Here is a 27,159-nt window from a genome sequence, read left to right as displayed (position 1 = left end):
AAGGGACCTGATGCTACACCCTTTTTTTTTTTATTAGGAACATTTAGAATTTCCTTTTTACACATTGGGCTAAGTGCAGCATCGACAGTTCAGAGTTGTACACCTGCTCAGGTTACTTTTTAAGAACATTTTAAATCAAACATTGTATATATATAAAAAAACAAAAAAAAACATAAAATAAACTTATGCTGCATCCTTCAACCAAAAGAGTCTCCAATAAATAAAAGATATGAATGAAATAAAGTAGTTTAGAATGAAATGGCATTTGTTATGGCTTTGGCCCGTTCAGAATTATTAGCAAAAGGCTGTCGTTTTTTTCCGAGTTGCAGTGAAACTTACGTTCGCGTGGTGCCTTTTCAAGTGCTTTAATAAGTTGGACGTGTTGCCTGCGACGTAACCGATGTCCGCTGAACAACGACGGCCCACTACTCTCGTCTTGTCAACGTCTCTTTGTCCATTATTGTGGGAATGGGGAGGGAGGGTGTTCATTCTATCATGTTGCAGGTTATGCTACCACACAGACACATCTCCCCCTGCCCTTTTGCGCCGAAATGCTGTTGGAGCAGGATCATCGCGAGCTCGCTACTCTTGAATATTACACTCACACACACATTTTAGCGCAGGTTTTCTCTGCTACAAAACATGTTTGGTAAAACGGTTTTAAAACCATCAGAGCTTAAATCAGCATTCAAAGGAAAAAAAATCACCAGAAGAGTCGAGAGTGACAGCAGGGCATGACGAAAACAGAACGAAGAAAAGTTTCAGCCACAGTGACAGACAGCTGGAGGAGCTGGAACATGCTGCAGCTAAATTTCCCCTTAAAGTTAAAGACTTGATCCTGGTAAAGATAAAAGTTATTCACAAAGCATCTTAGCCCTCAAGAGAGCTCCTAAAGTAAAGATCTAAGGATGAAGAGTTTCTCACAGAGAAGAAAGAAGGAGAGAAAGGTGATCATAACATAACAACATAACAATTTTATAACTAAAGCTCAATTAATGAAATAAAAGTTGTAATTTACTTTTGCATCAGAATGGTTCAAGAGTAAATTGGTGACTGTTATTTTTCGAATAAAAAGTAGAGTTCCTGGGCCAGCGCCCTGCGGTTACAATGGCTGGGCCAGTGATCTTTGAAAACCAGTGGCCCGGAGGCATAAGCATTATAAATATATATATACGGTATATAAACAAATAAATGCAAAATACAGTGCTATTCAACACGTTTTACAGTTTGTCTTACCAGAACAACCTCTTGAGGTGTTTATAAATTTCCTTCATTCTTAGGCCATACATGATTGGGTTAAAGAGAGGATGATACAAAACCAATTGTAAAGTCATTACAAATCGGGCTGTTTTTGGAAAATCAGAATCAACTCTTATTATGATGATATCAAACACACACAAACAGGTAAAGCTTAACAAAACCATCAAGTGGGGCAAACAGGTCTCTGCAGCTTTCTTCCTGACTTCTTTACAGCTATGATAGGATATCAGAAATATCCTGGCATATGTAAAGAGTATGAAGATCACAGGTAGAACTAAAAGATTACACATATTGAAAAAACTAACTATCAACATAAGTCTTGTTTTTACACAAAGAAGATTTACAATTGAATTGTTACAAAAAAGTCCTGCCAAAGAAAAATCACAGACCTTTCTACGAGAATAGTATATGGCAGACCCCAAAAGTACAAGAGGAGGAAGAAGCCAAGCAAGAACAAGAAGATATATAACAGTTGTTTTTGTCATAATGGTTGGATATAACAGAGGTTTACATATGGACACATATCTATCATAGGCCATGGCTGACAACAGTAGAAACTCTGAACCACCTATAGCGTAAAAAAGTATTGCCTGACAAAGACATGCTGAATATGATACGATTTGTTTCTCAGATAAAAAGTCAACCAAAAGCTTTGGGTAAACATTAGTGCTGAATAGAACAGAGTTCAGTAACAGAGCTGCAATGAAAATATACATCGGCTCATGAAGGTTTCTATGAGTCCATATAAGATACACAATGGTGAAATTAAAGATGATTATAAGAATGTACAGTGTCAATATGATCACAAAATACAGATATCTGTATTTATGGACTTGAACAAACCCATCCAGAGTTAGATATGTTCTATTGAATTCATTATTCATGAAGAATGCAGTCAATGAAACCATTGTTCAACACATTTGTATAACAAGTGTAAATTAATAAAGTGAGAAGAAAGTTTTACAGTGAACAATTCAAACAGTCAGATTGAAATCGTAGTAGAAAGATACTGACCAGGTCCCTCTGCATATGCGAGTAAACTAACAGTCTGAGTCAGAGACTATATAGTACAAGACTCTCTGACTCTCAGCAGACCTCAGTGGAAACCAGAAGACTTTAACCCTCTATGATACGTATTCTGATTCCTGTACAAACAGCCTTACTGGCATTTTACCGCCAACCTGGTGGACACTTTGTGTATCGCTTGTGTTTTCTTAAGTTTCATTTTCACCCTCAGTTTAGTTTAATTTACACAGAACAGACTCCAGTGTGCATGCAGCTCAGTTACCTCCTTACGTTTATACCTTGGAGTTGATATGTCCGTAAGTAACATGTCATATATTGTTTGAATGTATTTTTATGAAGAGATATTTCTGTTTATGAAGATTACATTAAGCCTCCAGTTGTGAGTAAACACGGAGATCTGTTTTGCTAACTGCTAAATAGCTAACACTGAAGCATTGTGTCATGTTGTATGTGTACTACAGAGTACTGACACTTTCCTGAGTTGTTTAGCTGCTGAATAAATGTGTGTAAGACTGTTATACAGCAATGTTACATGTGAATACATAGGGTTACAATTCATAAGGATTTAAAAAGTAGTTTAATTCATATTTTATTCTCAAGCTATTAATGTACATCATACATTTAACTATTTACAGTTTCATTTCATGTGTGTATGCTTTACATGTGCAGTATATTGACACAATATTTGTACTGTATTTTCAGTTTTACAGAAACGACCATCACTACAGCCACTCTGTTCAAGAAAACGGTTTTATTGGAGTTTTTGTTCACTATCTGTCTAGCCTTGCTCAGAAACGCAATCGTGAGGACAAAATAATACGCATTATGATATTGAGGGAAAAAATGTTGTGGGTTTTTTTTCCTACTATTTTTAAGTTTGTTGCCTCGAGGCAACATTGTACCATAATGGACAAATTGAAATATTTGATATTTTCATGCTGAAAAAATGGATTGGATTTTTTAAAACATAAAACATATTTGCTTTCAGAAAACATTGTACCATCGTGGAACACAAATATGACCGAATCCTCATATCATTAATTGATCATATTAAATCATTACAATCATTGTTGTTTCAATGTAAAACATTAAATATCCCGATGACCTCATGCTAATATGCACCTTATCCTAACAAGCATTCACAAAGACACACACAAGGACCTGCATGTACACAAAAACAAACAAACAAAATTGGCGCCCTCACCAAGGCCCTGTGTCCACCTAGCGTTTTTTACGGGCACGAAAGCGCTGGCTGTGCGCTCGGGAGTGCTTACATGAAGCGTTTGTGCACTGATAAGAAAAGCGCTGCATGTCCGTCCTGTCTCAGTGACAACAGATCTTGTAGTTAGTGCTGGTGTAGACCAGCTCGTAGTTATGCTGCTATAGGCTTAGACTACCGGGGAAACTGGCACCTTGAGCTCCTCTCTCTCTCTTTCTCTCTCTCTCTCTCTCTCTCTCTCTCTCTCTCTCTGTGCATATACAGTACATCATATTACTGCATGAATCTATCTGTAAATCTCAGTCACTAACCACCTACTTTCCTGAGAGCTCTTGAGCTCTCTTAGGCTCCTCAAGATCGTTGGTTGACGGCCTGCCAGAACACTACCACTGTAACTTTTGCTGCTTTGCTAAAATGCTCATGATGGATAGGCCAGGTCTTTGTAATATAGCAATAAGTAAGGTCTTTTACCTGCTTTTTGTAACATAACAATGAGTAAGGTCTTTTACCTGCTCTTTTGTAAAGTGTCTTGAGATAACACTTTTTATGAGTTGACGCTATACAAAATAAATTGAATTGAATTGAATTGAACAGTCTGTTGACAACGGCCGCTGTATAATCGAGACTGTTCTGTTACTTTTTACTGCATGTTTTATATTTGAGATCGTGTTATACCCGATCAGACACGGAGTGAGAAGGATGTGGGAACAAGACAAGATCCGATCCATTAGCATGCTAATGATCCACAAATAGAGGTGTAACGGTAAACTAAAATTCAGTTCGGTACAGTTCTCAGTTTTGAAGCTTCGGTTCGGTACATTTTCGGTACAGTAAAGGGACCTGATGCAACACACGCGACACAGCTGTAAGAGAAACAATCTACAGAGCTGTCAACAAAGAACTACAAAATAGGTAGTGATACTGAGGTACAGTATTTCGGGATGTTTACGCAGTGTGGGCAGCAAGATAGGCAGTTTAACCAACCTGCCATGGTAGAGGAATGACCAAGAAGCAAGCTGATGGCTAACCAGTCTTTACCCGTCTGTTGTGCTTTGTCTTGTCTTCTAACCTCTATTACCCTAATTCTTCTCAGTCCTGAATCCTTCATAATCCTTCTCCTTTTCTTGTCAAATTACTCTTTCTTGTTGTCCCTCACATCTATTTTGTCTTTCTATCTAAACCAGTAAATTCCTTCACTTAGGAACCATCCGAAAGTTAGAGAACATTGCAAAATAAATCAGCCACTACAGTTTCAGGATTGGTATTTATATTAGCGATTTTGAATTTGTAGGGTACAGGTATGTGACTCCAGGTTTCATGAGTGCATGATTTGGGGTTCAGATTCAGGTACCAGGATTGAGGTTAAAGAGTGAAGGGTTGAGGATACAGGTTCATGGATCAGGTTTCAAGGTAAAGACTGCAGGGGCACAGGTTGAGGTACCAGGTTTCAGGGCAAAGAGTGTAGAGCATGCAGAATACTGCCATCCCATTCATAAGAGAGTGGTTGGGATTTTGTTCTCTTCATAAGATATTAGCCCAAAAAGAAAATGCCTTTGTACACATCCGTTGAAAGCTTGTAGGCAAAAAAGGACAAATTCAACAGGCATAACTCAGGACAACATTAGTAGAGTTACATTTACTGATGGGGAAATCATTATTTTGAGGACAAATAACATTACACTGTATATGTCACAGTCCAGGATTTTCTAAGGGGGGAAAGGGCACTCTCTGTAATATCTGCAGTGAGGAGCTGCCTTTGAGCAGTGCTGTTACTTCCACCCTAATAATAGTCTTGTACATAGTACACTTTCTATAGAATATCACTCCACTAGTACCTAATTTGTCATGAGGAACAACAGTAATGTCAAGGTTAGACTACAATCCTATCACATCAGGTTCTCAGCCAATTAATGCAGTGCCAAAATTTAAGCCTTTACTTTAGTTATGAGTGTCTGAAAAATACAGGGGATTTTTGTCTCCCAGGGTGCTTTAGAGACATTCCAGCCCCTTCCATGGACCTCTGCTCTATGAAAGATTGAGTTCACCTATGCAGAACATGTATAAAGTTGTTCCCTGCTTACTTTAAGAGTATGGCCATAGAGGTAAGGTTAGTCTGTGTGAGACAGAGGTCACACAATCCAACAGTAGGATCCTTTAGTACTCCTGGATGGCTCCCCAAAATAAGTGGTAGATTTCTTTGCAATGTCCTTTGACTTGGGGATGCTAATTAAGGGCTAAGAGTTGTCAAATTAAATCAACCTTGACATTGTATGACTGTAGCTGCTTAACAAGGTTCCCTGGTTGATGGAATTGTTTGCCACTCTAAATCAGTTCATTTGCATTTCCCAAGTTACAAACTAAACTAAACTAGATCCAGGCCTTCAGCTTCTCATCACAGAGGATCCAAGAAAACTAAAACAATAGTGACACAAAAGCAACAAGAAGTATCCTATTACTAACACCTCCAGACTAGACTACTGCAATAGTCTCATCTACGGATCACCATCAAATTCACTCAAGAATCTCCAATACATCCAGAACTCCGCTGCTCGCTTCCTCACACACTCCCGCACCAGAGACCAAATCACCCCCGTCCTTCATAACCTCCACTGGCTCCCTATCCCCCAGCGTATCAACTTCAAACTCCTCATCCTCACCTACAAAGCCCTTCACAACCTGGCTCCCCCTACCTGTCTGAGCTCCTTCACCCGCACACTCAGGTCCGCGGATGCAAACCTCCTGTCCCCCCCTGCAGGACAAAATATCAGTCCTGGGGGGACAGGGCCTTCTCCATTGCTGCTCCCACCCTCTGGAACTCACTCCCAAAAAACATTAGAGACTCCCCAAAACTCATTTCCTTCAAGAAATCCCTAAAAAAACTCACCTCTTCAACACTGCCTACCACCACCAACCCCCCCCCCCCCCCCCTTTCATTACTCCTTCGTTGCACTGTCCTCGTCGTTCTTGTTTTGTTTTTGTCAAACCGTCTTTGAGTATTTAGAAAAATACAATATAAAACGAATGTATTATTATTATTATTATGGTTGGTTAAATTCTGTTTTGGTGTTTTTCACAGACTTCTAAGTTCACAAACAGCATACAGGCATTGTTTTGTTTGGCAGCACAGGTTTGAACATATCTTACGGTTGAGTCTATTCATCCAGGTTCACAAATGGAATATTTATTTCGTAGAAAAGAAAAGAAAATGATCGATATTAAAGAAATAATCTGAATGTCTGTAGGTATAAAGATAATATTTTGGAAAGTAAGTGGACTTTTAAAACCTGCAAATAAAAAAAGAAGTGCAACATCAGTGGTTCAACAGCTTTCAGAAGTTAGCTGGTTGTCTATGGAAGCGATTAGTGATCAGAATTCAAATGATAAAGCTAATTTGAAAATTCAAATGAATTAACAGAAATGCTTTTTAATTTTCAGAATATGATTGTATTATTTGACTCAAAAATAAAATGATGATTAATTTATCTAATTAGAATTTTAGTTTTCAACTTCAAAAATGCACATTCCCCGCCACCCATCGTACTGCGCGTTCTGCCCGCTCGCCTCATAGACTGTAAACATTACGTTCACCTGCCTGGGAGCTGGAGTCTGATGTCATTTTCCTGCGCCGTCCACTTTGTCATTTCGTTTTCGAGTTGGTTTGAATTATGATCACTTTTTAGCACGGCAAGTTTGAAAAGGAAAAGCCAAAGCCCTTTTCGTTTTCATTTGAATGATGTCATACAATATGCATACATAGAGAGTAAAAGTATAATGCAAACTGGATGACTGAATATTCATTTTAAATATAGGTCAAATAATGCACCTAGATTCTGAAAATTAAAACGTGTTTCTGTTACTGTATTTTCGTTTCAAAATTAGCTTTTTCATTTGAATTATGATACAGATTTAGTGGGTCATTTTTTAAAAATGATAAAACAAATGCCATTTTCTTCCTCATTTTAATTCAGTCAAAGAATGTGCATTTTTGAAGTTGAAAACTAAAATTCAAATTAGATAAATTAATCATCATTTTATTTTTGAGTCAAATAATACACTCATATTCTGAAAACTAAAAAGCATTTCTGTTAATGCATTTGAATTTTCAAATTAGCTTTATCATTTGAATTTTGATCACTAATCGCTTCCATAGTTGTCAGACACAATCTGCCTTTCTTCACAATCCCTGTGGCTGAAAATGTCAGAATATTCTGTGAATAACATTAGTGGTGTCAGTGAAATTAAAATGCCCCCTAAAGCAAGCCCTGAACCCATGCCAGCCTTTCAACAAGACTAGGTAAAAAGCCTGAACAACATTGAAATAACAGAAATAGGGGATAAAGTGTGGGTCATAAAAGGTGACGTGTTTTTGCATAAGAAACATTTATTCACAATGACTGACTAATAAGGTTGCGTAATAAAAATAATTTTCGATAACTGAAGCTTACCAGTTAGTCATTGTATTGTTAAACGGTAGACACTCTTTACTGTTTCGAAAATACACAGAGGATTTTATAGCATTGGATCGAAATAATTTCATGTAATATCTTCCAGAGATAAAAAAACACTTAAATTATAACAGGAAATGTTACAACATTATCATCTCTGGCATAATGATCTCAGTAAAATCACTTTCAATATATTAGATGACTTTAGCTTGACAGAATAACCTCTTCAGGTGTTTATAAATTTCTTTCATTTTTAACCCATAGATGATTGGATTTAAGAGAGGATGGTACAGTACTGCTTGTAACGTCATTATTAAACGCACAGTTTGTGAAAAATTAGCTCCCAGGCGAACTATGAGGATGTCATATGCACACAAAATGGAAAAGCTGATTAACACCAACAGGTGGGGTAAGCAGGTCTGTGCAGCTTTCTTCCTGACCGCTCTACAACTACAATAGGATATCATGAGTATCCTTGTGTATGTAAAAAGTATAAACAGCATAGGGAACAGGCCAACATCCAGCAATGCAAAAATACCAAATATAGAAAGTGTTTTTGAACTCACACAGTGGAGACTATAAATTAAATTGTTACAAAAAATTCCATTTAAAGTGAAATTGCAGATTTTCATGTCAGCACTCAATAATACTGCGACTGCAGTCTGACAAGCGGGCACAAGCCAAGCTATACCCAGGAAAATATTCACGGTGGTCTTTCTCATGATGGTGGGATATTGCAGAGGTTTACATATCGACACATATCTATCATAGGCCATGCCTGCTAACAGCAAGAATTCTGAACCACTCAAGGAATACAAAAGATAAAACTGAAAGAGACAGGCTGGATATGATATGACCTGTTTCTCAGATAAATAATCAATGCACAACTTCGGGTAAATAGCAGTACTAAAAAGAGCAGAGTTAAGTAGCAAAGCAGCAATGAAAACATACATAGGCTCGTGGAGGTTTCTGTGTATCCAAATGAGGCACACAATGGTGAAGTTAAAGCAGATTATGAGAATAAATACTGTCAACATGATCAAAAAGTAAAGATATCTATATTTGTTAACTTCCACATGACCACCTAGAGTAATATACGTTACATTCAATTCTTTATCCATGATAAAAGTTACAAGTTAACGAAAACACTGAATAAGACAAAAGATTGCATGGCAAGAGGTCTCACTGTTAAGATTGCATTGACCTAGAATCTATGTTTCATTAACAGATACCTGATCTTAAACCCCACCTGGTGTGTGATAATCTACAGAAAGGAAAGCTTGAGTGAGACATTTTTTATGAGATTTCGTCACCCTCCATGGATCCCATTAAAACTTCCATGAAAAGCTGCAACCATGTGAACAACTTCTAGCTCTGAAGGGCGGAGCCCATATGTGTTGAACTTTTATTTACCCTCATGGGCAAGTTGTCTCTTTACATTCCCTACACACACTCCTTCAACATTGACCTCAACTCTTAACACGCTGCATTTTTGGTGCAAGTCAGTCCTGAACCCATGTCAGCCTTTCAACAAGACTGGGTAAAAAACCTGAACAACATTGAAATAACAGAAATAGGGGATAAAGTGTGGGTCATAAAAGGTGACGTGTTTTTGCTTAAGAAACATTTATTCGAAATGACTGACTAATAAGGTTGCAGTAATAAAAATAAACACTAAACTTTACACACACTTCTTCAACATTGACCTCAACTCTTAACACACTGCATTGTTGGTGCAAGTCAGGATTTTCTGTAACAGTCCCTCCAAAGCTTTATTTCAGATTGTTGAAGCCAAAATTTCTGATTTTGTGGCAGCATTTTGAAAGAATTCCTCTGAAATTTCCAATATAGGGGCTGTGTGTGGGTGTATGCATAGGGACTGGGTCAAAGCCATCTATTAGGCATTTTCGAACTTCAGGAACCTTTTTAGCTCCTGCTCCAGAGTAGGTACCATGGCGGTGCAAATGCCAACTGAAAAAAGTCCCCATGCTGTGTAGTTCTCAGGGAACTCCTTAGTGGATAGTTCCTCTTCAAAAAGTCCCCATGCTGTGTAGTTCTCAGGGAACTCCTTAGTGGATAGTTCCTCTTCAAAAAGTCCCCATGCTGTGTAGTTCTCAGGGAACTCCTTAGTGGATAGTTCCTCTTCAAAAAGTCCCCGGAACTGTTTGGTCTTATAACACATACTGATAACATTTTAAGGTACATGACCTTAAAATGATGGCGGCGCGAGCGCATCGCGAGGCCCAGCGTCTCTCTCAGATTTGCAATTTTGCAGTAATTTTATTGTTAATTTCGGGTCTGTTCGCACGGAACAGCCTCACCTTAACATCCTACACCCGACAGGAACTTTTGGATATTGGAATACACCTCCCTGACGATCTAATCAACAATCTTCGACTCATCCCTGAGATCGCCAAAACACCCGAGGCTACGCACTCTACCCGGCCGGGTGGAAGTGCTCGCAGGCGGCGTCGAGACCGTAAACAAAGGCGGGGGAAGCGCGGAGGTATAAGAGCTAAGCTAAAGCTAACACCGCACCGTCTCCCGTTACCCAGCATTTTCCTCGCTAATGTGCGGTCTTTGGTGAACAAAATGGAAGAGTTACGACTTCGCATCATCCACAGCAAGAGAATTATGGACTGTAATGTCATGATCTTCACGGAAACATGGCTAAACAACGGAGTACCGGACGATGCTATCAAGCTAGCCGGTCGCCACACACACCGAGCAGACAGAACAGCAGAGGACTCCGGTAAGACCAGAGGAGGAGGGCTGTGCATTTATATTAACAAAGCTTGGTGTACAGATTCTGTCATTATTGGGAGACACTGCTCAGCTAACATTGAGTTTCTCATGGTTAAATGTAGACCTTTCTATCAGCCAAGGGAGCTCAGCTCCACTATTGTAACTGCAGCCTACATCCCCCCTGATTCCGATGTAAAAGCCGCTATGAAGGAACTTTACACCGCTATCAGTAAACAACAGACTGCTCACCCGGAGGCTGCATTTATAGTTGCAGGTGATTTTAATCACTCAAACTTAAAGACAGTGCTCCCTAAATTTCACCATCATGTTTCCTGCAATACAAGAGGAAACAAAACTCTGGACCATGTTTACACAAACATTGCAGGAGCCTACACCACGACCCCCCTCCCCCACCTGGGACAGTCAGACCATCTTTCTTTGTTCCTCATCCCCAAGTACTCCCCACTCATCCAACGTGTGAAGCCATCAGTAACAACGATTAAAGTGTGGCCAGCGGGGACAGACTCTGTACTTCAGGACAAGTTCCATCACACAGACTGGAGTATGTTTGCTTCTCAGGCTACCTTGGGCTCTCACACAGACATTGACACCTACAATTCTTCTGTGCTGGATTATATCAATACCACCATCGACAGTGTTACAACATGGAAGCAGATCACCACGTACCCAAATCAGAAGCCATGGATGAACAAGGAGGTGCGTGTCCTGCTGAAGGCCCGCAACACCGCCTTCAGATCAGATGATGCAATGGCCTACAGCGTATCCAGGGCAAACCTGAGGAGGGGCATCATCAAGGCCAAGCACTGCTACAAGCTGAAGGTAGAGGAACACTTCTCCAACTCCGACCCCAGACGCATGTGGCAGGGCATCCAGGCCATCAGTGACTATAAACCCAGAGACTCCACCCCGATAACCACAGATGTCTCCTTCCTGAACGAGCTAAATCACTTTTATGCTCGTTTCGATAGAGACAACAGAGAGACGCAGACCACGAACAGACCTCCTGCAGACAACCAGCCCCTCTCACTCACCTCCACAGACGTCCACGCTGCACTGAGCCGGATCAACGCTCGAAAGGCTGCTGGTCCAGACGTGCTTAGAGCATGTGCGGAGCAGCTCACTGGGGTTTTTACGGACATCTTCAACCTGTCCCTCGCCCAAGCAGCTGTGCCAGCATGCTTCAAAGCCACCTCCATTGTCCCAGTGCCGAAACACTCCAGCCCGACAGGCCTGAATGACTACCGCCCTGTGGCACTCACACCCATCATAATGAAGTGCTTTGAGCGACTGGTCCTAGCACACCTGAAAAACTGCCTCCCACCCACACTGGACCCATACCAGTTTGCCTACCGCAGCAATAGGAGTACAGAGGATGCAGTCTCCACTGCGCTGCACTCTGTGCTCACACATCTGGACAATAACAACACATACGCACGAATGCTGTTTGTTGATTTTAGCTCAGCATTCAACTCTGTCATCCCCTCCAAGTTGAACACTAAACTCGGAGACCTGGGCTTCAACACCTCCCTCCGTCACTGGATAATGGACTTTCTGACCAACAGACCCCAGTATGTTAGGTCAGGACACACCTGCTCCACCACCATCACACTCAACACAGGCGTACCACAGGGCTGTGTGCTGAGCCCATTCCTCTACTCCCTCTTCACCCACGACTGCAGACCTGTACATGGATCCAACACCATCATCAAGTTTGCGGACGATACGGCGGTGATTGGCCTCATCAGCAACAACGATGACACGCCCTACAGGGAGGAGGTACAGCATCTGGCCGCCTGGTGTGCTGACAACAACCTGCTCCTCAACACCAGCAAGACGAAGGAGATCATCGTGGACTTCAGGAAAGAAAGAGGAAGCATGCACAACCCCATTCACATTAACGGGATGGCTGTTGAACGTGTCTCCAGCTTCAAGTTCCTGGGGACCCACATCACAGAGGACCTCTCCTGGTCCACTAACACCTCCAGTCTGGTTAAGAAGGCTCATCAACGCCTCTTTTTCCTGAGGACACTGAAGAGACACCACCTGTCTTCAGCTGTACTGATGAACTTCTACCGCTGTGTGATCGAGAGCATCCTGACCAGCAGTGTCTCAGTCTGGTACGGAAACTGCTCTGTCACAGACCGTAAGGCGCTACAGCGGGTGGTAAAAACCGCCCAGCGCATCACAAGGTGTCCACTTCCTGCCATTGAGGATGTCCAAAGAAAACGCTGTCTGCGGCGAGCTCATGGCATCCTTAAAGACTCCTCCCACCCTGCCCACAGACTGTTTACCCTCCTGCCCTCCGGCAGGCGCTTCAGAAGCCTCCGGACCAGAACCAGCAGACTGAGGAACAGCTTTTTTCCCAGAGCTGTTTCTCTACTGAACTCTACCCCCCGAACTCTGAACTCTGTCTCTCTCTCTCTCTCCCTCTCTCTCTCCGCCCCCTGCTGACCCCCCCCCCCTTTCCCCTGCATATCACCTCACACCCATCATCCCCCCACCACTCCTCCTGGTCACACACACACATTTCTCATCCATCTGTATTATTGTATTATAGTATGTTCATATTATGTCCATATTCTTTATATTATCTGTAAACTAGTATAGCATGCTCACTGCATCTTAATCTGTATATTATTAGTATAGCATGCTCACTGCACCTTAATCTGTATATTATAATCCTAAGAATACACTTATTTTGTAGCATTACTTATTTATAGCATTTATTTATTTATATTTATAGCATCCCATTAATCCAGCCATCCAGATATACCTAATAATTCACTTTTTTTAGTCTACATCTGTAAATTTTGTAATTACTGTACATAGCACAGACTCTTGCACTTTCTGCTTATTTGCACTTCTGGTGAGATGCCAAACCTCATTTCGTTACTCTATACTTGTATATGTGTAATGACAATAAAGTTGAATCTCATCTCATCTCATCTCATCTCATGACAATATTTTAAACATTTCTGTTGTTATAGAATTGTATAACTTGCAAAGCAGTCATTAAAGATTACTCTGACATTGGGCACTCTCTCTCTCTCAGTGCAGCAGGTTGGCGTAGATGCACTGACTCATGGACAAACGTCAGAAAAGTTATCTGTAATTGAGATTTTCATAGCATACATACAATTTATATCCATTTTGGTTTTGTTGTTTTATTGTGCAAGTCCTGTCTCGTATAGACACCTGACCTTAATAAAAGCATGGAGGATTTGGTTATAGAAACAATGAGTAAAGTTTTCTGAGATGAGAGCTATACTGTATCTTGTCTATATCTTATTTGGGTAATGGTTAATCAAATCTTATTATTAGTGACTTCTCTGTTATTGATGAAATATGCTGCCCATGTGACTCCATATACATCGACTGGCATTCCTGATTTGTTGTTTACTTTTGCTCGGAGGGTGCAATGATTATGCGTCATCTCTAGTTGTTGCATCTTTTAATTTTTTTAATTAAGAAAGAAAACAGTCAACAAACAGGAGAAGCCTTGATAGAGAGTTCCAGAGGTGACCTTGAACAGATACAGGAAGTTATCTTCACTATGCATACATAATAAGGAAATGACAGCATTAATATATCATCTTGGTTTATTTTGTTTTGGTTTGCTTATGACTTTAAAATGGTTTTGTTGCATACAACCCTGTCAGCTCAGACGAGTCAAAAGGCCAAATCTGACCTCAAAAATCCAGACCCGATGCCAAAACGTGAGAAACGTTTATCCTTTCAGATCCAAGTCAGGGCTGGGAGATATGACCTACAAATAAAATCTCCAGTTATTTCACACCTAACTCGATTAAAGATTTTAATCGATTTTTTTCTTCTAATAAAAAAACAACAAATGACAACTATAGTCCTCCAAGCGAGCGGCACGGTTTCAAACCCCACCAGTGGCTCCTTTCCCGCATGTCAAGCTGTAAACTTGTGTTTTAAAGTGCACTATGTAGTTTCAGGGTAGAGCAAAAGTACAGATAAAGAGGAGCAAGTTCAGGGAGACACATACCTAGGGCCAACCGGCCACTCTGGAAAGTAAGAGATGGGGGAGGATGTAAACCACAGGAACACAAGGGCTGTAGCCGAAAAAGTTCAAGAAAATTAAAAAAAAAAAAAAAAAAGTCCAGATTTTACCACATATCACAATTTATATATATATATATATATATATATATATATATATATATATATATATATATATATGTGTGTGTTATTCTGGTTCTTACAAACACAAGGCTCCAAAGTCCTCCCATGGAAAGAAAAGATTTCCAATGAATCATCCTTGGGGGGGGGGGGGGGGGTTAGTGGAGCGGGGTTAGGGAAAGAGCCGATTAAAACAGAAAAAACAAAAGAAAATGTTTTAAGAAACATGTTACGATAAGACAGAAAAACATTACTGATACAAGGCCACAATTTCAACTTTGTCTTAAACATTAACCCACGGATTGACATCATTCTTTATCTGCGATATAAACTTTTGACTTCATTAATATTCCCGCACTCAAAAAGGTTTTATGAATTACAACATTTTGACCAGAGGTCTAGTTCAGGTGATCATTTATCAGGTGTTTCTACCAAATTAATTATTACCTGATGAAGACCTCTGGTTGAAACGTTTTCATTAAAAGCTTTTTGTGCGAGCGTTTCTTCTTCTCTCTGCTGTTTGTATTACCCTGCACCTACATTAATGACTCACCCTTTTCTAACTTTATAAATATACCAAGAGTAAATGTTTAACAAGAAACACAGGTTCTTAATGAATTCACAACTGTAAGAGTGAAACACAGAGAGAAAGTCTGGAGGTAATGAAAGCTTAATATTGTTTAATATAAATATATTTTTTGAATAACGTTAGCTCATTTATTCTCCAGCACATTGTTAGAGCTAATAAATCAATAAATACATAATGTAATACCTTTAAAGAAGTCACATTTCTCCAAGAACATGGCTGAAAAAACAGCCGTGCATTAGTGATCAGTATTCATAAAAAGAGGTGTTTTGGCTGGAAGAAACAACTTCTTGAGGTGTTTGGAAATCTCTTTCATTTTGAGCCCGTATATGAGAGGGTTTAACAAAGGATAATAAAAAACTGTTTGTAACATCATGATGAAGCGTGCAGTTTTTGGAAAATTAGACTCCACTCGTGCTATACTGATATCATACGCACACAGACAGGAGTAACTAATTAAAACTAACAGATGGGGTAAACAGGTTTCTGCAGTTTTCTTCTTCACTTCTTTACAACTTCGATAGGTTATAAAAAGTATCTTGGCGTAGGTAAATATTATGAAGAGCAAAGGGAGAACTGCAAGGTCGACTAAAGCAACCACGCCATATATTGTAATTACTCTTGAACTGACACATTGAAGTCTGTAAATCGTGTTGTTACAAAATATGGCTTTTAAGGTAAAGCTGCACAATTTACTTTTAGCACTCAGTATGGCTGGGATAGCAATGTGACAAGCTGGCACAAGCCAAGCTAAAAGCAAGAAAATGCACACCGTGTTTTTCCTCATTATCGAGGGATATTGCAGAGGATTGCAAATAGACACATATCTATCATAAGCCATGACTGACAACAGTGAAAACTCTGAACTGCTTATGGCGTAAAATGTAAAAAATTGAAAGAGACAGGCTGAATAAGATATGATCTGTCTGTCTGATAAAAAGTCAATCAAGTATTTTGGATACACAGCGCTGCTGAGAATAACAGAGTTGATCAGCAAAGCTGCAATAAAAATGTACATGGGCTCATGCAGATTCTTATGTTTCCAGATGAGGTACACTATAGTAGAATTATAAAAGATTATTAGAAAATATACTGTTATCATGATAAAGAAATAAAGATATCTGTAATTTTGAACTTCCACATACCCATTAAACGTAATGTACGTAACATTAAACTTATCATCCATTAATGCAGACAGATTGCTTTAACAAATACACAAACATTAAACCGTGACGGAGGTTTCTCATTCATTTAAAGGTACCTGAAGTGGATTGCACTTGGTGTGTGTCCATCTCCAAATTCAACTGTTGGAGTTTGTTTGACGTCTTTTATTAGATTTCTTGACACCCACAGGATCTCATAAAACTGTCTATCAAATCTAATCCGAACATGTAAAGAACTTCTTTGAACTCAGGAGGCACTCTGGAGTCAAAACAATGTTTCTTTGATTCCTTTTTCAAAAGCATGTTCCCCATTGTGGAATCTTTCAAACTGAAATTGCTGGCTGTCAGTAAGAAGTCATCTGGGATCAATGTTTATTGACACTTAAAAAGATCTTGCATGTTTGGTATCTTATGTTAAGTGATATCTGAAGCACCTTATCCCTGACATATGGTCAATATTATTCAGCGTTGGTTATGTCTGTCTTTACCATTCTAGTTTTGTAGCTCCATTATTATTTTTCCCATATTACTGGAATAGAAGAGCACTTTTTGGACAGGTACAACTCTTGATCCAGTACACAGGATGAGCTTAAGGTGGAGTCAATAGAAATGTTGGTTGCAGTTTGTAAACGAAACGTTTAAACTGGGCCCTTCCTTCTTCAAAAAGTCCCCAGAACTGTTTGGTCTTATAACACCTACTGATAACATTTTAAGGTACATGACAATATTTTAAACATTTCTGTTGTTATAGAATTGTATAACTTGCAAAGCAGTCATTAAAGATTACTCTGACATTGGGCACTCTCTCTCTCTCAGTGCAGCAGGTTGGCGTAGATGCACTGACTCATGGACAAACGTCAGAAAAGTTATCTGTAATTGAGATTTTCATAGCATACATACAATTTATATCCATTTTGGTTTTGTTGTTTTATTGTGCAAGTCCTGTCTCGTATAGACACCTGACCTTAATAAAAGCATGGAGGATTTGGTTATAGAAACAATGAGTAAAGTTTTCTGAGATGAGAGCTATACTGTATCTTGTCTATATCTTATTTGGGTAATGGTTAATCAAATCTTATTATTAGTGACTTCTCTGTTATTGATGAAATATGCTGCCCATGTGACTCCATATACATCGACTGGCATTCCTGATTTGTTGTTTACTTTTGCTCGGAGGGTGCAATGATTATGCGTCATCTCTAGTTGTTGCATCTTTTAATTTTTTTAATTAAGAAAGAAAACAGTCAACAAACAGGAGAAGCCTTGATAGAGAGTTCCAGAGGTGACCTTGAACAGATACAGGAAGTTATCTTCACTATGCATACATAATAAGGAAATGACAGCATTAATATATCATCTTGGTTTATTTTGTTTTGGTTTGCTTATGACTTTAAAATGGTTTTGTTGCATACAACCCTGTCAGCTCAGACGAGTCAAATGGCCAAATCTGACCTCAAAAATCCAGACCCGATGCCAAAACGTGAGAAACGTTTATCCTTTCAGATCCAAGTCAGGGCTGGGAGATATGACCTACAAATAAAATCTCCAGTTATTTCACACCTAACTCGATGAAAGATTTTAATCGTTTTTTTCTTCTAATAAAAAAACAACAAATGACAACTATAGTCCTCCAAGCGGGCGGCACGGTTTCAAACCCCACCAGTGGCTCCTTTCCCGCATGTCAAGCTGTAAACTTGTGTTTTAAAGTGCACTATGTAGTTTCAGGGTAGAGCAAAAGTACAGATAAAGAGGAGCAAGTTCAGGGAGACACATACCTAGGGCCAACCGGCCACTCTGTGGAAAGTAAGAGATGGGGGAGGATGTAAACCACAGGAACACAAGGGCTGTAGCCGAAAAAGTTCAAGAAATTAAAAAAAAAAAAAAAAAAGTCCAGATTTTACCACATATCACAATTTATATATATATATATATATGTGTGTGTGTTATTCTGGTTCTTACAAACACAAGGCTCCAAAGTCCTCCCATGGAAAGAAAAGATTTCCAATGAATCATCCTTTGGGGGGGGGGTTAGTGGAGCGGGGTTAGGGAAAGAGCCGATTAAAACAGAAAAAACAAAAGAAAATGTTTTAAGAAACATGTTACGATAAGACAGAAAAACATTACTGATACAAGGCCACAATTTCAACTTTGTCTTAAACATTAACCCACGGATTGACATCATTCTTTATCTGCGATATAAACTTTTGACTTCATTAATATTCCCGCACTCAAAAAGGTTTTATGAATTACAACATTTTGACCAGAGGTCTAGTTCAGGTGATCATTTATCAGGTGTTTCTACCAAATTAATTATTACCTGATGAAGACCTCTGGTTGAAACGTTTTCATTAAAAGCTTTTTGTGCGAGCGTTTCTTCTTCTCTCTGCTGTTTGTATTACCCTGCACCTACATTAATGACTCACCCTTTTCTAACTTTATAAATATACCAAGAGTAAATGTTTAACAAGAAACACAGGTTCTTAATGAATTCACAACTGTAAGAGTGAAACACAGAGAGAAAGTCTGGAGGTAATGAAAGCTTAATATTGTTTAATATAAATATATTTTTTGAATAACGTTAGCTCATTTATTCTCTAGCACATTGTTAGAGCTAATAAATCAATAAATATATAATGTAATACCTTTAAAGAAGTCACATTTCTCCAAGAACATGGCTGAAAAAACAGCCGTGCATTAGTGATCAGTATTCATAAAAAGAGGTGTTTTGGCTGGAAGAAACAACTTCTTGAGGTGTTTGGAAATCTCTTTCATTTTGAGCCCGTATATGAGAGGGTTTAACAAAGGATTATAAAAAACTGTTTGTAACATCATGATGAAGCGTGCAGTTTTTGGAAAATTAGACTCCACTCGTGCTATACTGATATCATACGCACACAGACAGGAGTAACTAATTAAAACTAACAGATGGGGTAAACAGGTTTCTGCAGCTTTCTTCTTCACTTCTTTACAACTTCGATAGGTTATAAAAAGTATCTTGGCGTAGGTAAATATTATGAAGAGCAAAGGGAGAACTGCAAGGTCGACTAAAGTAACCACGCCATATATTGTAATTACTCTTGAACTGACACATTGAAGTCTGTAAATCGTGTTGTTACAAAATATGGCTTTTAAGGTAAAGCTGCACAATTTACTTTTAGCACTCAGTATGGCTGGGATAGCAATGTGACAAGCTGGCACAAGCCAAGCTAAAAGCAAGAAAATACACACCGTGTTTTTCCTCATTATCGAGGGATATTGCAGAGGATTGCAAATAGACACATATCTATCATAAGCCATGACTGACAACAGTAAAAACTCTGAACTGCCTATGGCGTAAAATGTAAAAAATTGAAAGAGACAGGCTGAATAAGATATGATCTGTCTGTCTGATAAAAAGTCAATCAAGTATTTTGGATACACAGCGCTGCTGAGAATAACAGAGTTGATCAGCAAAGCTGCAATAAAAATGTACATGGGCTCATGCAGATTCTTATGTTTCCAGATGAGGTACACTATAGTAGAATTATAAAAGATTATTAGAAAATATACTGTTATCATGATAAAGAAATAAAGATATCTGTAATTTTGAACTTCCACATACCCATTAAACGTAATGTAAGTAACATTAAACTTATCATCCATTAATGCAGACAGATTGCTTTAACAAATACACAAACATTAAACCGTGACGGAGGTTTCTCATTCATTTAAAGGTACCTGAAGTGGATTGCACTTGGTGTGTGTCCATCTCCAAATTCAACTGTTGGAGTTCGTTTGACGTCTTTTATTAGATTTCTTGACACCCACAGGATCTCATAAAACTGTCTATCAAATCTAATCCGAACATGTGAAGAACTTCTTTGAACTCAGGAGGCGCTCTGGAGTCAAAACAATGTTTCTTTGATTCCTTTTTCAAAAGCATGTTCCCCATTGTGGAATCTTTCAAACTGAAATTGCTGGCTGTCAGTAAGAAGTCATCTGGGATCAATGTTTATTGACACTTAAAAAGATCTTGCATGTTTGGTATCTTATGTTAAGTGATATCTGAAGCACCTTATCCCTGACATATGGTCAATATTATTCAGCGTTGGTTATGTCTGTCTTTACCATTCTAGTTTTGTAGCTCAATTATTATTTTTCCCATATTACTGGAATAGAAGAGCACTTTTTGGACAGGTACAACTCTTGATCCAGTACACAGGATGAGCTTAAGGTGGAGTCAATAGAAATGTTGGTTGCGGTTTGTAAACGAAACATTTAGACTGGGCCCTTCCTTCTGGGCTTATCGCCCCCAGAAACACACACTCAGTCCAGGATGTAGTGTGTACGCAATCTATCCCATGCTATAACTAGCTAACCGGTGTTTGTCATCTGCCCTCCCAGCAGAGAGCAAGCCAACTCCGCGTCCTCGGGTAAAATCCAACACAAGGTTCACCCTCGTTTTGGAAGAATTTTATGCACGTATCGTTTTCGCCTCACTCTGTGATTACATTTTCTCTTCTTTGCCACTGTCCAGGTCAGTCATATTCGTCCATACAAATCGCCTCAATTTACAGAATTCTATCCACTGCTAAACTCACCTGCTGCGCTGTCATTAGCCAGAGGAAGAACACCATCTTCCCGCCCAGAAACATCCCGAGTCAACCAGAACAAACCAGAACAGTAAAATCCAGTCAGAGGACAGGGTCTCTGCAGACACAGTCCCCAACACACATGTACGGAGGCCCAGAAGGGACGATGGAGCAGCTTTACTTTAGGAGAAGGCTGTATTTTATTTTGTAGGAAAAAGTTTTGTGAGGTTTAAACAGCAGCCATAGTGCTGCTTCTGATGGTGATGGGGGAAGGTTTGTGGGGTTGTAGTACTTGAAATGAGCTGTGCGAGCTTAGATGAGGCATTTGAGAGAGTAAGAATAAAAACAGCAATTGCAAGAGGTAATCGTGGTATTTTTTCAGTCGCACAAAACTTTAATGCCTGTACTTTGCAGTCGGTACATTTGTCTGTGTTTATTTTCACTAATTTTAATGATTTCAAACTGTTATTTGCTAACACTTCATTAATAAGCAGGCCAAAATACTAGTTAACCATTGATTCCACTTGGCTGCAGAAGCTCAGGGAGTTTGCGGAAAGTAGCAATCTTGCTGGTCCGTAACTCTGGTAATAATAATCCGTCTCCTCGTCACTATGGCCCACTGCCATCTCTATTGGGCGAACTCGGGCTACCTTTTTTACTCCGAGTTTCCGAGTCGTAATTATGACTTCAGGGGGCGTTCCAGTTGACATTTCCAACTGGGAACTGGGAATTTCCCACTTACGAGATCAACTGGAACGCACCATTATACTCTTTAGCCCTAGAAGTTTCATTTAGGTATGAAAACCTTTATGTCAGAAAGTTTACAGTTTGTAAGCCAGAAACAATGCGCACCGATGAGACGCGCTCTCGAACTGAGGTCAATGGCGTTGCCAGCACAAAAAGTGCCATAAGTGGACAAAGGGCCCAAATGGTCGGCCAATTTACTAAATTCAAGTTTTAATCATTTCCCTGTACTTCGCCTTTTGGATTATCTGTATAATGGGTGGTCTGGTTTCCTACCTGTCAAAAAACACAAATAATGACTCGTCTGTAATTCAGATTGAAAACATTTTGACACTGAACACATGACTTTACCCAGAAGAAGTACAGGCACACATATCTGTCCTTAATCCCCATATTCCTGCTAGCTAAACTATGACAGTCAATTTTTTTCAAGATTTATTTTTGGGCATTAATGCATTTATTGTAGAGATAGGATACTGGATAGAGCATAGAGTCAGAAATCATGAACAGAGAGATTGGAGTATAACATGCAGGAAATGAGCCAAAGGTCGGATCCGCACTCGGGCTCCCCGCCCGTAGGACCACAGCCTCCATTCAATGGGTGTGCGCACAAACCACTACGCTACCAACACCCCAGTTAAATTGTTTTTTATTGTGATGTAATACAAAGATTAAATAACATGACTACTTCATTAAAGACTGAAAATGTGATGCAGATGTAACCCAGGTTATTTCTGTAGTTTCATATTTACAGATGTTCCATGAAGGCATCACAGATTTACGCAAGTTCCGTGAATGCACCACCTGCAGGCCAGCGGTACCACCTGCAGGCCAGCGGTACCCCCTGAGACTCCTAGACTGTAAGGCTGCAGCCTGGCTACTCTCTCCTGTGTGCTCTCGTCTGTGTCGTCTGTGTGCGTGAAGCCGAGCCCCCCGAGCTTCTAATTTTCAATATAAAGCTCCGGAAATAAAAATATATGTAGTGTACATGTGATATATTACAAACATACTAGGTGCTTATATACGACGGAGGATTAGGGCCATGTTAAAAAAAATATTTTTTTTTTTTTAATTTCGAGATTAAACTCGTAAATTTACGACTTTAATCTCGAAATTAAAAAAAAAAAAAAAAAATGTAACGTGGCCCTAGTCCTCCGTCGTACTTATACATTCAAGACTAAATAAAAAATAAGCAATTTCGCCATTCTATATGTATCCTCCTAAGACCCGAACTCTTGCATGGCATGCATTTTTAATTTCTCTTTGCTGATTGGGCTGATTGGGACCTGATGAGTGTAAAAACAAAGAATTATCTTTTTACATGATGTAGTTTCTGAGAAAAATGATGTCCACATATGAGGACATTTGTTTTAAATTTCGATAGAACACAATAAAGTCACAATTGAGTAATGATATGCACAACTCTTTATTTGGTGCCTGAACACAGCAGCATTTTTCCTGAATGCAAAAACAAAATGAGAAACAACAATTGTGCCCCTTTGAGCAATATGGCTCATTTGAAGTGCTGCTAACAGTTGCAGGAAGACGTATGTCTGTAACAAAGCAACATTCTAAACATTTTGCATTGTAACTGTTCTAAACTGTTAATTTTAATATCTCAATATTTCTTCAACCTGCTCAAGGAGTGCATCTCTACCTTGATAAATGTCAAAGTCCAGCACAATACCATCTGCTGTTGCGCAAACAAAGTTTTTCATGCCAACTGGGTTTGGTTTCATTGGCAGATATTGTCGACACGGACAAGCTCCTGTGAAAGGAATCATCTGCTCATCAATGGAAACGCATTCTGGTCGAGCCTGAGATTTGCAGCCTTTCAGAATGCGATTTAGAAAAGGCCTCACCTTCCAGAATTTATCACACTCTCTCAGATTCTCTGGAACATCAACCTCAATGAGCACTTTGAGTGATCGCCTCAGCCTGAAGAATCTGTCACGTGAACATTTCAGTGAATCTCAAGGCTTTGGACCAGTACATCCTGATTGCAGGATATAGTATGCAAGACATCAAAATACAGGCACCAAAAAAATGATAAATTTCATCAGTTGATGTGTTGATGAGTGGGTCCCCACTTCTAGCCAGTGACGTAGCATTAGAGCAATCTGCAATCATTTTCATCAAATCTTTATCAATATACTGTTCTATGTAGTCCAGTGGGGTCCAGCCCGCTCTGTCCTGCACAGTTTCCTCCTCATGCTCAAACTGGGCTTGATTTGGTGTGAGCGGAGAAGCCCTCCATCGCATCCCACACCCTTTCTTGGACTGTTCTTGATGGCTTGGTCCTGGTGTTGTCTCTTCAGGGACATTGTTTGAGACATCGGCCTCATCCTGCTGTGTCTGAGAGCGACGTCTGGGAGTGCGTGATCTGTCACGATCTGAACGATATCATTCATTTTCATCACGAGACGTTTACGTCCCCTGATAGGCTGAGAGGGCTGAGGAATGGGGCCCTCACATCCACTATTGTCCTCCTCACTGGTGCTTGGCTCCTGTCGTGGGGGTTGATATTCAGCATCCCCTACGGGATCATCGATGTCTGACAAATCTTCCACCTCTGAGTTGTCTCCACCAATTAACCCCAATAACTCCATTACTCTTGACAGAGAATAACGCTCTGGAAAAAAATGTCATGAGAAAAATCAAATAGAAATCGGTGTAGATTTATTTATAAAACATGCTACATCTGCTTGTACTGTAGTAAACTATTGTTTTCTACCAAAATCATCCCAAAATACTATTTCATTCTCATGTTTTGTTGCTAGCATTTATGATCACATATAAACATTTTCAACAAAACTTACAAAACTATGTCCCTCTGTCCACATACGTGGACATCATGTTTAGCGGCATGGTAAATCGTTACAGTTACTAACTTTTGTAAAATTTTCATTCCATAACAAACATTGAACACTTTTATACATATCTGAACAAGAATCAGCCATGAAATTTGTTCGAATTTTTTACCTGGTCGAAGTTTGGATCGGGAGTTGCCATCTGAACTTCGGGGTGTGTTGTCGGCCATCTTGAATCTAATGTATAATGTGTTATACTCTTCTGACACCACTAAGTGGCAGTATAAAGTCCTTGTATGTGGAACCCAGGCCCTTGTAGAGCAAAATTTAATATTGTGGTCTAGACAACCCACGTCCACATATGTGGACGCCAGATCGTAGGAGGGTATATGTGGTTTATGAGTTATATATAATCACAGCTGAATCAGCAGCGTCGGTTCAGCTGTTGATAAACAAACGTCACTCTAACTCTCTCCTCTGCGTGACTCATTTGAACATCTTTTCATTCATTCATTTGGGCTTCTTGTAAAACTCGGGCGTGTGACTCCATCTACTTCACTCTTATCATCTTTTGGTGCGGTGGTAATGTTTGAATTAATGGATTTCCTTGGCTTTTATCTCTAGTTGAGTGTTTTATCCCAGCAGCAGTGTCTACTAGAACTTTTACTATAGTTTTGTGTTTTAATTAGTTAATTTTTGTTTTTACGTGTCTTTATGATGTTTTGGATGTAATGTATTTTGCCTAATTTACTGTACAGCACTTTGGTCCGCCTCAGCTGTTATAAATGTGCTATATAAATAAAGTTGACTTGACTTGATTTGACGTAATCATAGACTGTAAATATTAATTAATGCGCAAGTTCGTAAAACTGCTTCTTGACCCAGCGCACTTGCCGGCGCCAGAGCACATGAGACGAGAGAGCGCCAGGATGCAGCCGCCATCCAGGTCTTTGCTGCTTGAGGGTGCTGTCGTCTCATCTGGATGCTGATCTGCAGATAATGTGCTCTTCCAAAGGGCGGTAGGAAGCACATATGGAGTCTGACTGAAAGGATTTTTATTTTTATTTGCACTTTAGTTTTTCCTGAGATCTCAGTATTTTTTATCTCAAGATTTGAGTAACAACTGAAACTCTAACATTCTGAAACTCTTCATTTAGAGATCATTTGCTATTGATACGTAGAATATTTGATCCTGAGTCTTCTGTTAGAGGAGTTACACAGACACACCATCCAATCAAGAGACACAAACACGAGGTCAAGGACTCTTTTCCAACATGTCAGCAGAAAGTTTTAATGAGATCCAGGGAGATTAAAGTTGTCTGATAAAAACATTACCCACACTCCAACCGGCAACTTTCTGAAAACAGCAATTAAAGTAATGAACATCTTCGACATCATCAACATTTTAAAAGCAACATTAAGATAATTCAACAGATTGTATGGCACATGTTTTATCCAAGTCAGGCTTCTATATCTCATTTGTGTCTGTCTTAATGGATAAAGAACTGAATGTGACATATATTTCTCTGGGTGGGTATGTAGAGGTGGAGAAATACAGATACCTTTATTTTGTGATTATTTTTATAGTATATGTTTTAATCATCTGCTGTAATTCCACTATTGTATGCCTCATAGGGATTCACCAAAACTTACATGAACCGATGTACATTTTCATCGCAGCTTTACTAATCAACTCTGTTCTCTTCAGCTCTGCGATCTACCCAAAGCTGCTGGTTGACTTCTTATCTGAGAAACAGACCATAACACATTCAATGTGCCACTTTCAATTCTTCATGTTTTATTCTTTAGGTGGGTCAGAGTTCTTTCTGTTGTCAGCCATGGCCTACGACAGATATGTGTCTATATGTAAACCTTTCCATTATCCCAATATCATGAATAAGTCAACTGTAAGTGTTTTCTTAGTTTTGGCTTGGCTTTTGCCCGCTTGTCAGATAGCTGGGTTGACTTCATTCAGTTCTAAAAGAACAATCTGTAACTTTACTTTGAAAGGAATCTTTTGCAACAATTCTATTTACGAGCTTCACTGTGTCAGCTCCAAACTACTTTCTGTGTATGGTGTGATTGCTTTGCTGAATATTGTATTTTTTCCTATACTCTTCATCGTTTTCACGTATGCAAAGATACTAATTCTAACTCATAGACATACTAGGGCAGACAGGAGAAAAGCTGCACAGACCTGTTTACCCCACATGCTGGTTTTGATCAACTTTTCTTTGTTGTGCACGTACAATATCATCATACTGAGACTTGAATCAGATATTCCAAAAACTGCAAGTCTGATTATGACTTTACAAATAGTTTTGTACCATCCTCTCTTTAATCCGCTCATATATGGACTCAAAATGAAACAAATTAATAAACACCTCAAAACTTTGTTCACTCTAGTTTCTCTGAATAAGTGA

The 27,159-nt window shown here is 39.4% G+C and overlaps 5 protein-coding genes across 5 annotated transcripts; 1 reads left to right on the top strand and 4 right to left on the bottom strand.

Annotated features, from left to right (window-relative positions):
• Positions 1-112: 112 nt before the first annotated feature.
• On the bottom strand, positions 113-2,361 carry LOC109985188 (olfactory receptor 6N2-like). The gene has a single exon (XM_020635476.3). It carries the CDS (start codon positions 2,166-2,168, stop codon positions 1,233-1,235), a length of 936 nt encoding a protein of 311 aa, XP_020491132.3. The 5' UTR covers positions 2,169-2,361; the 3' UTR covers positions 113-1,232.
• Positions 2,362-8,144: 5,783 nt separating this feature from the next.
• LOC109985190 (olfactory receptor 6N2-like) lies at positions 8,145-9,071 on the bottom strand. Its single transcript, XM_020635478.2, has one exon. The coding sequence runs from the start codon at positions 9,069-9,071 to the stop codon at positions 8,145-8,147; it is 927 nt and encodes a 308-aa protein (XP_020491134.1).
• A 6,615-nt stretch (positions 9,072-15,686) lies between these two features.
• On the bottom strand, positions 15,687-16,634 carry LOC109985161 (olfactory receptor 4N2-like). Its single transcript, XM_020635443.1, has one exon. It carries the CDS (start codon positions 16,632-16,634, stop codon positions 15,687-15,689), a length of 948 nt encoding a protein of 315 aa, XP_020491099.1.
• A 1,984-nt stretch (positions 16,635-18,618) lies between these two features.
• Positions 18,619-20,253, bottom strand: LOC109985160 (olfactory receptor 4N2-like). Its single transcript, XM_020635442.2, has one exon. The coding sequence runs from the start codon at positions 20,251-20,253 to the stop codon at positions 19,306-19,308; it is 948 nt and encodes a 315-aa protein (XP_020491098.1). The 3' UTR covers positions 18,619-19,305.
• Positions 20,254-26,220: 5,967 nt separating this feature from the next.
• LOC109985159 (olfactory receptor 6N2-like) lies at positions 26,221-27,159 on the top strand. Its single transcript, XM_020635440.2, has one exon. The coding sequence runs from the start codon at positions 26,230-26,232 to the stop codon at positions 27,157-27,159; it is 930 nt and encodes a 309-aa protein (XP_020491096.1). The 5' UTR covers positions 26,221-26,229.

Source organism: Labrus bergylta, chromosome 13, assembly GCF_963930695.1.
Source record: "Labrus bergylta chromosome 13, fLabBer1.1, whole genome shotgun sequence".
NCBI lineage: Eukaryota > Metazoa > Chordata > Actinopteri > Labriformes > Labridae > Labrus > Labrus bergylta.
Note: the sequence above shows the minus strand (reverse complement) of the source record. Positions and strands in the feature narration are given on the sequence as shown.